Source organism: Oncorhynchus nerka, linkage group LG2, assembly GCF_034236695.1.
Source record: "Oncorhynchus nerka isolate Pitt River linkage group LG2, Oner_Uvic_2.0, whole genome shotgun sequence".
Lineage (NCBI taxonomy): Eukaryota > Metazoa > Chordata > Actinopteri > Salmoniformes > Salmonidae > Oncorhynchus > Oncorhynchus nerka.
Genome location: NC_088397.1, coordinates 70,435,499 through 70,449,953, shown reverse-complemented (window position 1 = coordinate 70,449,953; position 14,455 = coordinate 70,435,499). Strand labels below are relative to the sequence as shown.

General features: G+C 44.4%; 1 protein-coding gene across 1 annotated transcript in view; it reads right to left on the bottom strand.

The window, feature by feature from the left end:
- Positions 1–3,853: 3,853 nt before the first annotated feature.
- The window catches only part of LOC115141128 (nck-associated protein 5-like), a 36,469-nt gene continuing 25,867 nt past the window's right edge, over positions 3,854–14,455 (bottom strand). The window contains 6 exon segments of the mRNA XM_029679806.2: positions 3,854–7,067; positions 9,770–9,903; positions 10,163–10,450; positions 10,547–10,625; positions 10,737–10,905; positions 12,735–14,454. Coding sequence (XP_029535666.2) covers positions 6,828–7,067; positions 9,770–9,903; positions 10,163–10,450; positions 10,547–10,625; positions 10,737–10,905; positions 12,735–14,454 — 2,630 coding nt within the window. The 3' untranslated portion in view covers positions 3,854–6,827.

Genomic DNA, 14,455 nt, shown 5'->3' with positions numbered 1-14,455 from the left:
CTAGCTTCATGTCTACACCCGGTTCAACACAAAAGCCTTAACAAACCTAGCTTCATGTCTACACCCGGTTCAACACAAACCCTAGCCTTAACACAACCCTAGCTTCATGTCTACACCCGGTTCAACACAAACCCTAGCCTTAACACAACCCTAGCTTCATGTCTACACCGGTTCAACACAAACCCTAGCCTTAACACAACCCTAGCTTCATGTCTACACCGGTTCAACACAAACCCTAGCCTTAACACAACCCTAGCTTCATGTCTACACCCGGTTCAACACAAACCCTAGCCTTAACACAACCCTAGCTTCATGTCTACACCCGGTTCAACACAAACCCTAGCCTTAACACAACCCTAGCTTCATGTCCGGTTCAACACAAACCCTAGCCTTAACACAACCCTAGCTTCAACACCGGTTCAACACAAACCCTAGCCTTAACACAACCCTAGCTTCATGTCTACACCGGTTCAACACAAACCCTAGCCTTAACACAACCCTAGCTTCATGTCTACACCCGGTTCAACACAAACCCTAGCCTTAACACAACCCTAGCTTCATGTCTACACCCGGTTCAACACAAACCCTAGCCTTAACACAACCCCTAGCTTCATGTCTAACACAACCCTAGCTTTCAACACAAACCCTAGCCTTAACACAACCCTAGCTTCATGTCTACACTCGGTTCAACACAAACCCTAGCCTTAACACAACCCTAGCTTCATGTCTACACCGGTTCAAACAAACAAACCCTAGCCTTAACACAACCCTAGCTTCATGTCTACACTCGGTTCAACACAAACCCTAGCCTTAACACAACTACACCCGGTTCAACCTAGCTTCATGTCTACACCCGGTTCAACACAAACCTAGCCTTAACACAACCCTAGCTTCATGTCTACACCGGTTCAACACAAACCCTAGCCTTAACACAACCCTAGCTAGTCTACACTTCAACACAAACCCTAGCCTTAACACAACCCTAGCTTCATGTCTACACCCGGTTCAACACAAACCCTAGCCTTAACACAACCCTAGCTTCATGTCTACACCCGGTTCAACACAAACCCTAGCCTTAACACAACCCTAGCTTCATGTCTACACCCGGTTCAACACAAACCCTAGCCTTAACACAACCCTAGCTTCATGTCTACACCGGTTCAACACAAACCCTAGCCTTAACACAACCCTAGCTTCATGTCTACACCGGTTCAACACAAACCCTAGCCTTAACACAACCCTAGCTTCATGTCTACACCGGTTCAACACAAACCCTAGCCTTAACACAACCCTAGCTTCATGTCTACACTACACCGGTTCAACACAAACCCTAGCCTTAACAAACCCCTAGCCGGTTCAACACAAACCCTAGCCTTAACACAACCCTAGCTTCATGTCTACACCGGTTCAACACAAACCCTAGCCTTAACACAACCCTAGCTTCATGTCTACACCCGGTTCAACACAAACCCTAGCCTTAACACAACCCTAGCTTCATGTCTACACCCGGTTCAACACAAACCCTAGCCTTACACAACCCTAGCTTCATGTCTACACCGGTTCAACACAAACCCTAGCCTTAACACAACCCTAGCTTCATGTCTACACTCGGTTCAACACAAACCCTAGCCTTAACACAACCCTAGCTTCATGTCTTAACACAACCCACTTCATGTTCAACACAAACCCTAGCCTTAACACAACCCTAGCTTCATGTCTACACCGGTTCAACACAAACCCTAGCCTTAACACAACCCTAGCTTCATGTCTACACCCGGTTCAACACAAACCCTAGCCTTAACACAACCCTAGCTTCATGTCTACACTCGGTTCAACACAAACCCTAGCCTTAACACAACCCTAGCTTCATGTCTACACCGGTTCAACACAAACCCTAGCCTTAACACAACCCTAGCTTCATGTCTACACTCGGTTCAACACAAACCCTAGCCTTAACACAACCCTTCATGCTTCAACACAAATGTCTAGCTTCATGTCTACACCGGTTCAACACAAACCCTAGCCTTAACACAACCCTAGCTTCATGTCCGGTTCAACACAAACCTAGCCTTAACACAACCCTAGTTCAACAACACAAACCCTAGCCTTAACACAACCCTAGCTTCATGTCTACACAACACAAACCCTAGCCTTAACACAACCCTAGCTTCATGTCTACACCCGGTTCAACACAAACCCTAGCCTTAACACAACCCTAGCTTCATGTTCAACACAAACCCTAGCCTTAACACAACCCTAGCTTCATGTCTACACCCGGTTCAACACAAACCCTAGCCTTAACACAACCCTAGCTTCATGTCTACACTCGGTTCAACACAAACCCTAGCCTTAACCCAACCCACAACCCTAGCCTTAACACAACCCTAGCTTCATGTCTACACCCGGTTCAACACAAACCCTAGCCTTAACACAACCCTAGCTTCATGTCTACACCCGGTTCAACACAAACCCTAGCCTTAACACAACCCTAGCTTCATGTCTACACCGGTTCAACACAAACCCTAGCCTTAACACAACCCTAGCTTCATGTCTACACCGGTTCAACACAAACCCTAGCCTTAACACAACCCTAGCTTCATGTCTACACTCGGTTCAACACAAACCCTAGCCTTAACACAACCCTAGCTTCATGTCTACACTCGGTTCAACACTTAAAACCCTAGCATGTCTACACCCGGTTCAACACAACCCTAGCTTAACACAACCCTGTCTACATGTCTACCGGTTCAACACAAACCCTAGCCTTAACACAACCCTAGCTTCATGTCTACACCCGGTTCAACACAAACCCTAGCCTTAACACAACCCTAGCTTCATGTCTACACCCGGTTCAACACAAACCCTAGCCTTAACACAACCCTAGCTTCATGTCTACACTCGGTTCAACACAAACCCTAGCCTTAACACAACCCTAGCTTCATGTCTACACCCGGTTCAACACAAACCCTAGCCTTAACACAACCCTAGCTTCATTAACCCGGTTCAACACAAACTAGCCTTAGCTTCATGTCTACACCCGGTTCAACACAAACCCTAGCCTTAACACAACCCTAGCTTCATGTCTACACCGGTTCAACACACAAACCCTAGCCTTAACACAACCCTAGCTTCTATGTCTACACCCGGTTCAACACAAACCCTAGCCTTAACACAACCCTAGCTTCATGTCTACACTCGGTTCAACACAAACCCTAGCCTTAACACAACCCTAGCATAATGTCTACACCCGGTTCAACACAAACCCTAGCCTTAACTCAACCCTAGCTTCATGTCTACACTTGGTTCAACACAAACCCTAGCCTTAACACAACCCTAGCTTCATGTCTACACTCAGTTCAACACAAACCCTAGCCTTAACACAACCCTAGCTTTATGTCCACAACCTGGTTTAACCCAAACTCTTGCCTCAACCCTAATTTGGCATAACCCTAACTCTAATCCAGAGTATTGCATTTGCAGAGTACTGAAACAGCAAGAGAGTCTTGTTTGTTTCAAAATCATAGCATGCTCTGATGTTTCATGGATATTGTGAGGTTTTAGAAAGAGGCATTCAATCAAGAGCCTTGAATGAATAAATTAAGAATGGCAAGCGAGCTCAGATTTTTATTTGTTGGGTTCTTGCATTTGTTTAGAGCCATAAATTAACAATCATCATAATTTTGTTTTTACAATATTGATAAATAAAGCCATAAACCGTAAAATAGATTAAGTTTAAGCTTTATGAAGCTTTATTTAAGTGGAAATGGTATATACATCACTTGAAATACTATTTACCAAATCAGAGTAATAACATGAGAATACCCCAGGAAACAGAACACCAAACACAGACCTCTCATGGAAAAAAAATAACTTTAATTAAATAGGAGTATAGTACAAAAATAAATCGGTATCAGAATAAAAACGTCTATAACAACAATGTCAACAACATCAACAATAACAAAAAGTTCATTGATTATGATTTGCCCTCAAAAATAAATAAATAAATACAACAAATAGATAGAGCTGCAACAACCTCTTTGAATGAAGTGAGATAAATTGAGTCCATAAAGCAAACATATTAAGTAAAGATTTCACCTCTATGCCACTCCATCCTGGTCAGCATTGCCATAGTTAAGGTGTATGGTGTTGCTAAGACCCATGTTTGACTGACAGAGAGGGAGTCCATAAAGGCTTCCCTGCAGATAGATGACGTGTGTTACCATGGAGTTAACATGTAGCTACCTATGGATCTCCCAGTTACTTCCAATGGAATCTGGTGGAATGAAAAATGCTACCATCTGAAGTACTGTAGTTGGTTAGTTATTATTTAGTTGTATATGGTTTGGTCGCAACATAGAACACAGTAATCCAAGACAAAATGATTGTGTTAAATATGTCCCATGGAAACATTTTTATTATGAGATGATTGTAAAAGAGAATGGGCTTCATGTCACACACTTGTTTTCATTTAGCTATGATTCAGATGGGGTTGAAAGGCTGGAACGGTAGCAGATATTCTGGAAGACAACCTCTTCAACTCTTCAACTTCTCTCACAGAGAAGGGTATATACAGTAACAGTCAGATCTCCATTTCCATGGTATAACACAGTAGTTATTATGTTAACTCCAGGGGGGGGGGGGGGGGTCTGAAGGACAAGCAATGTTCAAAGTGGGATTATGAAAAAATGTGAACTCGAGAAAAGTCAAATCCATGTCAGTTTGGAAAGATCACATGCTTCTGAAAGCAGAGTTTGGAAGCACAAGGATGTCTTATCCCTGAAGACGTTTGTGGGGAGTTATGAAGCGGATGGAACGACTTATGAGGACATAATCAAGTACATGGGCTGGGAGGGAGGGAGGAGTCCATGTCCTTCTTAGTGTCTCTTGGTGCTGTTCTGAAGTGGCTGTTTAAACAAGGGGTGCATTCCAAATGGAACCACATTTCCTATATAGCGCACTACTTTTAACCAGAGTAGTGCACTTTAGGAAATACATTTAAATACAGCACTTCTCCATTAGGATAACCTCTGATTCTTACGAATGCTAAATGTGTTTAGAAACCATACTCTTCCTCCTGCAACATATCTGTAAGCCTGCCAAAACACTTGCGTGTACATCATGGTGTAGCATCTGCAGTACAGCAATGGTGATCGTACAATGATCCATGTCTAACATTCCTATAGCACAGACATTTTGTCTTTCTTAATTGTACAACAGTAAATTGATTGAATGCGTGTCTGTCTGTGCCTGTTAAAGGCAAACATTGGCCCATATTGCAGAAGTAAGCAACTACTCTGTTCAGTGGGGCTGGATCGTTACTTCTTCACAAGGAAGGCCTACATCCATCTTTTTGCTTTAGTGGAGCATTTTAGACAAAGTAGAGTTATCGGTTCAATCGTTTCTGGCAAGATAAATATGGAACCTGTGCCAAACGAGATATTTGGCAGGGTGCGTTATAGAGCAGTGGACTAAAAAGCCGACAATGAGCCTTTTAAAGGCATTTTCCCCAGACATTCACATAGGTCGCATTCATGGGAAACGCTGTGCATGTCAGGTTAAGCACAAATGACCTTTAAAAAGTCTGTTAAAGTACAGTTCTTTAACTCGTCTTAAATTGAATCCTGGCTCATGTATGCCAACTCAGTTTATAGTACATAAAAGGTGGATGGATCGTGTTACTTACTCACTCTTTCAGCTTGTCAAACTATTTTGAGTATTAAATAGCAGCTCAGTTTAGAACTTCATTGTTAATGGCGCATTCACAGGCTGCCTATATAATGCTGTTATAATGGCATTATTCCTGACAAATGTTTCACTACGTAAAACAGTCTGACAATGGATTAAACACATGTAAAACATTTGACTCTTGGTTGAGATTCTTCGCATTTCATTGTCCATAACACATACAGTACTAGGTAATGTCTGGTCATAAGTGTAATATAATGGCTGTTGTCATGATCTGCCACTATGTGTTACAGTAGGTTGTGAAACAGTACACTATATGGCAGCTTCAGAGAAAGTGTGAACTTCTTTTCCCCGGTCAGAAGCTCATTGACATAGTCATAGCTAGTGTGGAGACCCTGCATTTAAGTCTCACACACATACACACATCCTTCCATTCATACCCACACTTTTTTATTTAACTTAAAATTACATGATACATAACATGTAACAAAGCGCAACAGTTAAAAAAATTAAAAAACATAACTGAAAACAGGGAAGTTTATTATAGTCGATCCCCGCATTGCGACATATTTAGTGGGCAGTAAAATGTGGTTGTTTTCTGGCATTAATGGCTGCCCAATTTTCCTAGACTGAAACATGTCCACATCCAGGACAGACTTGAAAAACCCCTGATACCAGCCACTTCTTGGGGCCGACCTCAGGAGTCTGGTTAAGTTATTTAACAACAATTCTTCAGATTATCCAGACCATGGTGATCGTGTGGCTGTCTTGAACATGTTATTTTCCCATGCATCTCGTCGGTGTGTGTACACATTTGAGTTGAGCTGGTCTGTCATCAGATGCTTGTTGCTTGGAGAAAAACAGTGCCCAATTCTCAGTCTAGTTCCACAAATGATGTGTGTGTGTGAACATCAGTCAACCTGAGGGTGAGTTTTCCAGCAGTACTAACCAAATCTCAGCAAAGTAGACAGGGTCAGCAGAGAGAGCTGTGTGTGTGGAAGAGGGAAGGAGGTACTTCAACTTGGTCTGCCTTATGGGCTGGGCCACCATTACAAGGAGGGATGGATGTGCATCATTAGCCGTGGTTTAAAGGGTGTCGGTTGGTCCATCTCTCCCTCTGTTCCCCCATCTGTCCCTGGGTCCTAGCCCTGGCTGCCACAGGAGGACAGGCTGTCGTAGAGGGAGTCACTGAGGGATTCAGGCGTCTCTCTCAGGGACAGGAGGTCCTCTGGTCTCTCCTTCACCAGCTCCAGCCCTCCGTCCTTCCCCACCTCCGAGGCGCTGGGCGTCCGCCCCTTACCCCGCTGGCTGAGCCCTGTCTGGAGTGGCAGGCTGCCTGGGTCAGTGGCCAGAGGGCGCTGGGGGGAACACTGTTTCAAACTCTTGGGGGAGAGGAAAGGTGAGCACATGAAGAAGGGGGAGGGTGGAGGGGAACAGGCGAGGATATGGATGGTAGGGAGGGACAGGGGGACAGAATGATGCTATAGTTAGTTATTTTAGGACAAGGTGAGATTTAACAGGTTCTAAGGCAACATGTGCACCGTTGCATTTGACTGGGTTCATGCAAGTTATTGATTGATCATGCCTGGGATAAATCCTCACTATCAGTATAATGCAATTTGGCAGTATGCCCAGAACATTGTTTTGAGAACCGAAATGGGTGTCCCAGTTTCAAGGTCTCAGCTTGGAGAGAAGAAGCCTCGTATTGGGGCATTGGTTGGTCACATGCATGAACCAAATGTTAATGAATAATAAATTATGAATGATAAATAAGCTAAATCATGCAAATATAACTTGTCTGTGTAAGCAGTATAAGAGAATTAACGGGACTGCCCCAGGGGAGCATTTGACAGACAAGTACTACTTGGTGCATTAAGTTTGTTGGAACCTCTCCAGCTTTCTGATAATAAAGAATGATTCATTTAATATTGACTTCAGGTGTCCCTGGTGGTAATTTCCACGACAGTCAGTAACCATGCTTCCATTCAACTCACTACGACATGGAAAAGCATGCACAGTTTATTAGGCTACGGATTAAATGAGTTCTGTGTGCACGGCGATAAGTTTGATTTTCCTTTCTAATAAATATCGAAGGTCTTTACCCTTTACACTCGTTAGAATTGGTCTATATGGATAGGGCTAAATTGAAATTTTTCTTATAGAAGAAATATGAAATGCATAACCATGTTAACAATTGAAAGGGACAGTTTGGAGATAATGGGAAAATTATTAGATCAAAGGTAAGAATACAACAGTTCACTTGACAAGACTGAATCCAAACATTACATTATTGATTTTATATTAATTTGACATTTACTGTACTTTGCCACATTTGTTTATAAATACTCTGGATACTTTCAGTAGCATGATAAGACTATTCCTGGAAAATGTGGGTTAGATCCAACATAAGACAACAAATGTCAAGGGTTTGAGTGAGAGGACTAACCTCTCCAAAGTGTGCAATTTCAATGCAAGATACTTTAATTAAAAACATTTTTTTTTTTAGCTCTCCTAGTTGTGCTGTTAAGGATCTAGAGCAGACTTCATTTTGAAGACAACCCTGCATTCCCACCATCATACAATCACACAATTATTCGTGTGCTGCAGCAGATTCTCTTCAAGAACAAACAAACATTAGCTCATTCTGTTCAGAACAACCCAGGGTATGACGCCATGTCATCTTGTAACTGTACATCAGACATAGTGATCATAAACATTTGACACTGTATATGTATAGGAGTTTTATGATTTGGAAATGTGAAGTGCACATTTGGACTCACGGGTCTTTGGCTTGCTTGTATGTATCTTTCAAAATACATTGAGTCATCTTAATTAACATTTCCCACACACAGACACATTTTTTTGTTGATGCAAAAGTTGCCCAATTACCGGGAGGGATGGGGGCAACTTGTTGTCACGTGCGGTGCTCAAGTTCACAACGGCTGCCAGGAAAAATCCATACTGCGCTGTGAAGTGCAGAGCCAGAGCTCTGATGTCATGTATAGCATGTTACTGTACAGCCACTACATTCCAATTTAGGTACCTATTAGTGCCCAAATATGCCACTGTAAAGGGTTAATTTGTATGCTGGTGACATGATGATGATGATGATGATTGGTGCTTAGCTGCTAATTGACAAATTAAAAGTGGGCACATTTGCTGTTTATTCATAATCTCATCATGTTTTTTTATTTTTTTTAACCTTTATTTTACTAGGCAAGTCAATTAAGAACAAATTCTTATTTTCAATGACGGCCTAGGAACAGTGGGTTAACTGCCTGTTCAGGGGCAGAACGACAGATTTGTACCTTGTCAGCTCGGGGATTCGAACTTGCAACCTTTCGGTTACAGTCCAACACTCTAACCACTAGGCAACCCTGCCGCCCCATGTACCCTCTACACTGTATCAATGAGCTGTTTGCTAGAGTATCTGTGCCAAGTGGGCACATTTGCTGTTTTCGCAGGACTTTTTATGCCAAATGGGATGGAAACATATAACTTCTATTTTTTTTTTAATTCGGTGAATTAAAAGTTATACGAGTTATACTTATGTGCACTACGTCATTACGCATAGCTCTTCATTCGTAACAAGCCAGTTTGATGGAAACACTGCTGTTAAAATGCACATATTTCTTTGTGCACTCTTTCCCCTCAATAAACTTCAAATTTCTCAAAAAAAGGGAGAACTTGGCATTAAAAGCTGTGGACTTTCTGTGCATTTCAGTTCCGGTCTGCCATTAAAGCAGCCCATTCAAAGGGAGAGAGTCAAAAACAAGTTAGTCAAAACCCCTTCACCCTCTCGTTTTCACAGCAACGCCCCCATACCCGAGAAAAGGCAGGATGAGCTCTCACTCACTCACAATGCTAATGGGACTCTGGTGCTGACAAGGGATAACAACTGACAGGCGACAGTGTTCAAGGCCCCAGCTATCTTTCTATCAGCCGTATCTCTTCAAATATGAATAAAGAGCTGCGCTTTCATCATTGTACATAGATTATTAAGATGTAACATGTCAGCACAGAGTAAATGGATGTGGTCTTCTTCAAAAGTTCTCATTAGAATGGAGTTGACTGACTCACTCACCCTTCTGGATGGGGTCCCCAGGTCTCCCTGCACATCCAGGTAAACATCAGTGGCTCCCGCAGAGCCTTTCAGATTGGGAAAGGTCCAGTTCTTGGTGAGGGGATTTTGCATATGAGCTCCATAAGCATCTATATCTGCATAAGAGCAAGTTAAATTCAAAATGGAAAAAAAGAGTGTACCTCAGGTGTTTTGTTGAAGGTTTAAACTTGTGTGTATAGTTGGTTCAGTTTTAATGAGCCACAACATATTTGTTTTGCAGGATTTATCATTATATTAACACAACTGATAAAATATGAACTTTCGACATATTTATTTGTTGTGTAAAATGTCAGCATTGAAATGGTCTACATGGGAACACAACAAGTCCTATGGTAATACAAAGTCTAAGCTTACCCTTGTGGATTGTACTGGACAGGTGCATGTTGGTACCTTTTCCCTCCAGCCCTGAGCCATACAGGACAAACGGGTTGACTTCATCCAGAGATGACAGCTCTCTCTCCAGTGTATGGGCCTTACGCGGAACCTTCATCATGGCCCCATGCTTACCCTGGGAGCAAGAAAACCCTTGCTCTCCCTGTGGCTTCCCCTTAGGGATGCTCTTCCCTGCCATGCTACTGGCATAGTCTGGCATGGGGAATGTGCCAATGCCACTGTCGAGGGTGCGCATGGAGGCCCCAGAACCTAAACAGTGAGGAAGGAACAATCAAGTGAGACTAGAGTCAGAGCTACTCAAGGAAAATAGACGACTGGCATTATTATGACTCAGCATCATGCTACCTGTAAAATGCTGAGCACTAATGGACTCTGCCAAGCTGTCTTCTGATGTGACCTCACACTTGCCGATCATAACCGAACCCTGAAACAGCAAGGGTTAATGACAATCATATATATCACTGACACTACATGTGTAGTTTATTAATCTTTCTATAGTGTATCAGAGGAATACGACAGAGAGAAAAGAGTTTACCTGGGCTATCTCGTCCCTGCTCTTGGTGTGGCTGATCCCGTTCCTCTGGTGACTGAAGTTGGGCCGCGACCTCTTAGAGTCAAAGGAGAGGCGTCTGTGTGTCATTCCAAAGGTGGTAGGTATAGCTCCCCTCTCGTCCACCCTGTTTCCAGAACAAGACGTCGAGGGACTTAAGGAGGAAGACGTTACAACAAAATCATAGGGGAACTAGCTTTCGACTTAAACTCCATTTACAAATCCAATTTGATCAGATATAAATCATAAGAGAAAGAGTTTACCCTCTGGCCAAGTTTTATAATTATCTTATGATCACAAATTTAGTACACTGACAGCCCCAGTCCAATATATCCTAGACAGAGTTTGGATGTACAGTGGGGCAAAAAAGTATTTAGTCAGCCACCAATTGTGCAAGTTCTCCCACTTAAAAAGATGAGAGAGGCCTGTAATTTTCACCATAGGTACATTTCAACTATGGCAGACAAAACAAGAAACAAAATCCAGAAAATCACATTATAGGATTTTTAATGAATTTATTTGCAAATTATGGTGGAAAATAAGTATTTGGTCAATAACAAACGTTTCTCAATACTTTGTTATATACCCTTTGTTGGCAATGACAGAGGTCAAACGTTTTCTGTAAGTCTTCACACACCGTTGCTGGTATTTTGGCCCATTCCTCCATGCAGATCTCCTCTAGAGCAGTGATGTTTTGGGGCTGTTGCTGAGCAACACGGACATTCAACTCCCGCCAAAGATTTTCTATGGGGTTGAGATCTGGAGACTGGCTAGGCCACTCCAGGACCTTGAAATGCTTCTTACGAAGCCACTCCTTCATTGCCCGGGCGGTGTGTTTGGGGTCATTGTCATGCTGAAAGACCCAGCCACGTTTCATCTTCAATGCCCTTGCTGATGGAAGGAGGTTTTCACTCAAAATCTCACGATACATGGCCCCATTCATTCGTTCCTTTACATGGATCAGTCGTCCTGGTCCCTTTGCAGAAAAACAGCCACAAAGCATGATGTTTCCACCCCCATGCCCCACAGTAGGTATGGTGTTCTTTGGATGCAATTCAGCATTCTTTGTCCTCCAAACACGACAAGTTGAGTTTTTACCAAAAAGTTCAATTTTGGTTTCATCTGACCATATGACATTCTCCCAATCTTCTTCTGGATCATCCAAATGCCTGGACATGTACTGGCTTAATGGCTTAAGCAGGGGGACACGTCTGGCACTGCAGGATTTGAGTCCCTGGCGGCGTCGTGTGTTACTGATGGTAGGCTTTGTTACTTTTGGTCCCAGCTCTCTGCAGGTCATTCACTAGGTACCCCCGTGTGGTTCTGGGATTTTTGCTCACCGTTCTTGTGATCATTTTGACCCCACGGGGTGAGATCTTGCGTGGAGCCCCAGATGGAGGGAGATGGTCAGTGGTCTTGTATGTCTTCCATTTCCTAATAATTGCTCCCACAGTTGATTTCTTCAAACCAAGCTGCTTACCTATTGCAGATTCAGTCTTCCCAGCCTGGTGCAGGTCTACAATTTTGTTTCTGGTGTCCTTTGACAGCTCTTTGGTCTTGGCCATAGTGGAGTTTGGAGTGTGACTGTTTGAGGTTGTGGACAGGTGTATTTTATACTGATAATAAGTTCAAACAGGTGCCATTTATACAGGTAACGAGTGGAGGACAGAGGAGCCTCTTAAAGAAGAAGTTACAGGTCTGTGAGAGCCAGAAATCTTGCTTGTTTGTAGGTGACCAAATACTTATTTTCCACCATAATTTGCTAATAAATTCATTAAAAATCCTACAATGTGATTTTCTGGATTTTTTTCTCATTTTGTCAGTCATAGTTGAAGTGTACCTATGATGAAAATTACAGACCTCATCTTTTTAAGTGGGAGAACTTGCACAATTGGTGGCTGACTAAATACTTTTTTGCCCCACTGTATGTCATTCATTCTCAGGTAAATGATCAGGTTATTTAGGAATACATATCATTATTACCTGTTGAGGAGCTGCTGCATGAAGTTCTCTGCGGTCAATCCTCTGCACATGAGTGACAGTTGGCCTTGGGCCTGGTCCATCACCACCTCACATGAGTGGCCTCTGCCAGAGCAGTCCATCCCGACCCTGTTCACATATGCCCGCTCCTCTTCCAGCGCCTTCCGCAGGTCCTCTGCCTTCTCCATCAGCTTGGAGATGTTCAGGCTCTCCACCACCTTCTGGGGACCACCTGTCTTAGGGTCCTTAGCCCCTCCGCCAGAGGCAGACGATGACATGTTGATCTTGAACTTGGACACTTCCGGTTTGCGGTTGAGGGCGGGGAGCTTGCTCTTCCTCAAGCCGAACCAGTTGGCGATGCCATTGGAGGCCTTCTGCTTTGGCTCGGCCACCTGGCCCTGGTCCTGCTCCTGCAGCTTCAGCATGTTTTCCTCGATGCCACGCATTACCTTCTGCTCAATGGCAGACTGGAGCACGGATGGGCCAGACGAGTACGGCTTTTTGTCCTCTTTTGCGATGGCTTCAGTAGATGGCCGTGGTGGCAGAGGGGGAGGCGGGAAGCTCTCTGCATGGCCAAAGGTCTTTTTCTTGCCGGCCGGGAGCTTGGTTTTGTCCTCTGGCCGAAGTGGGTTTCTCTGAGCCATGGCACGGTCCTCAGGAATGGGTTTGACCCCTCTGGGATAAGAGGAAGCTTGACCTACCTTTGAAGGGGACTTTGACGGGACTTTAGTGGGGCTGTTTTGTGGGCTGGGGGCAGTTTTACTGTGGTGGCTCTGGGTGATGGGGCATTTCCCATAGCTCCGCACCACTGGAGGAGTCTCTGTATTGGAGGATGATGGGCCCATCTTGATCTTTGGACCTTCTGCTTTTGCTACATATATCCTGGGAGAAAACAGTGTATCCTGCTCTCCCTTGGGTATCATTGATGGGGTGGCTGAGGATTTGGTGCCCGATTCATGTATTGGACCTATCACCCTAGTGTGACTGCCGAGGCTGGTTTTGGGGTAGGGCTTCCCATCCAGGGAATCAGTGGATTTCTGATTTCTGTGCTGCTCTGCTCCAGTTCGCTCAACTTGCCTTTCAGCGGTCCTGCTTTTCTCAATATTGTTGGTGGGGGGTTTGCCTAGGTTACTTTGTACATCCTTCTTGTCCACAGACTGTGCACCTACTGGCAGATCTTCTGTGCTCTTCAGTTTCCCCAAAGCAGCCAGGCGCTCTTTGAAGGGGTGGTGACTGGACTCACTCTGGGAAGTCTTGCCCTGCACCAGTCTCTTGGGGTCACCTCGCCTGGCTGAAGACTGAGTTGGCTGGGCAGGTTCACAGTTCTGTTGGCTGGGCTCTGGAGCTGCACGGTGCTCCTGGTGCCTGTCCCTCATGCTGGAGTAGCTGGGGTGACTACTTTGTGCTTTACTGGCAGCGGAGGAGGACGAGGAGGGGAGGCTAAAGTGTTGGTTTGGCTTGTGCCAGACGGGGCTTTCTGAGTCAGTGTCCTGGTCAGAGAAGTCCTGGTCAGCCGTCCCTGGGGACGAGTCAGGGTGCTGTGAAGACGGGGGGCTGAGGAGGCTCTCATCTTGCTGATAATGCTTCTCTACAGGACCCTCGTGTTGGGGGTAAGGGAGGTACTGGGACTTCTTAAGTCCCTGCAGGAACTGGGGCGTCCCATCTGAGGGGCAGACATTCTCGTATTGGTGTACCTTCTGAGAGCCCCTTTGTGCATGAGAGGA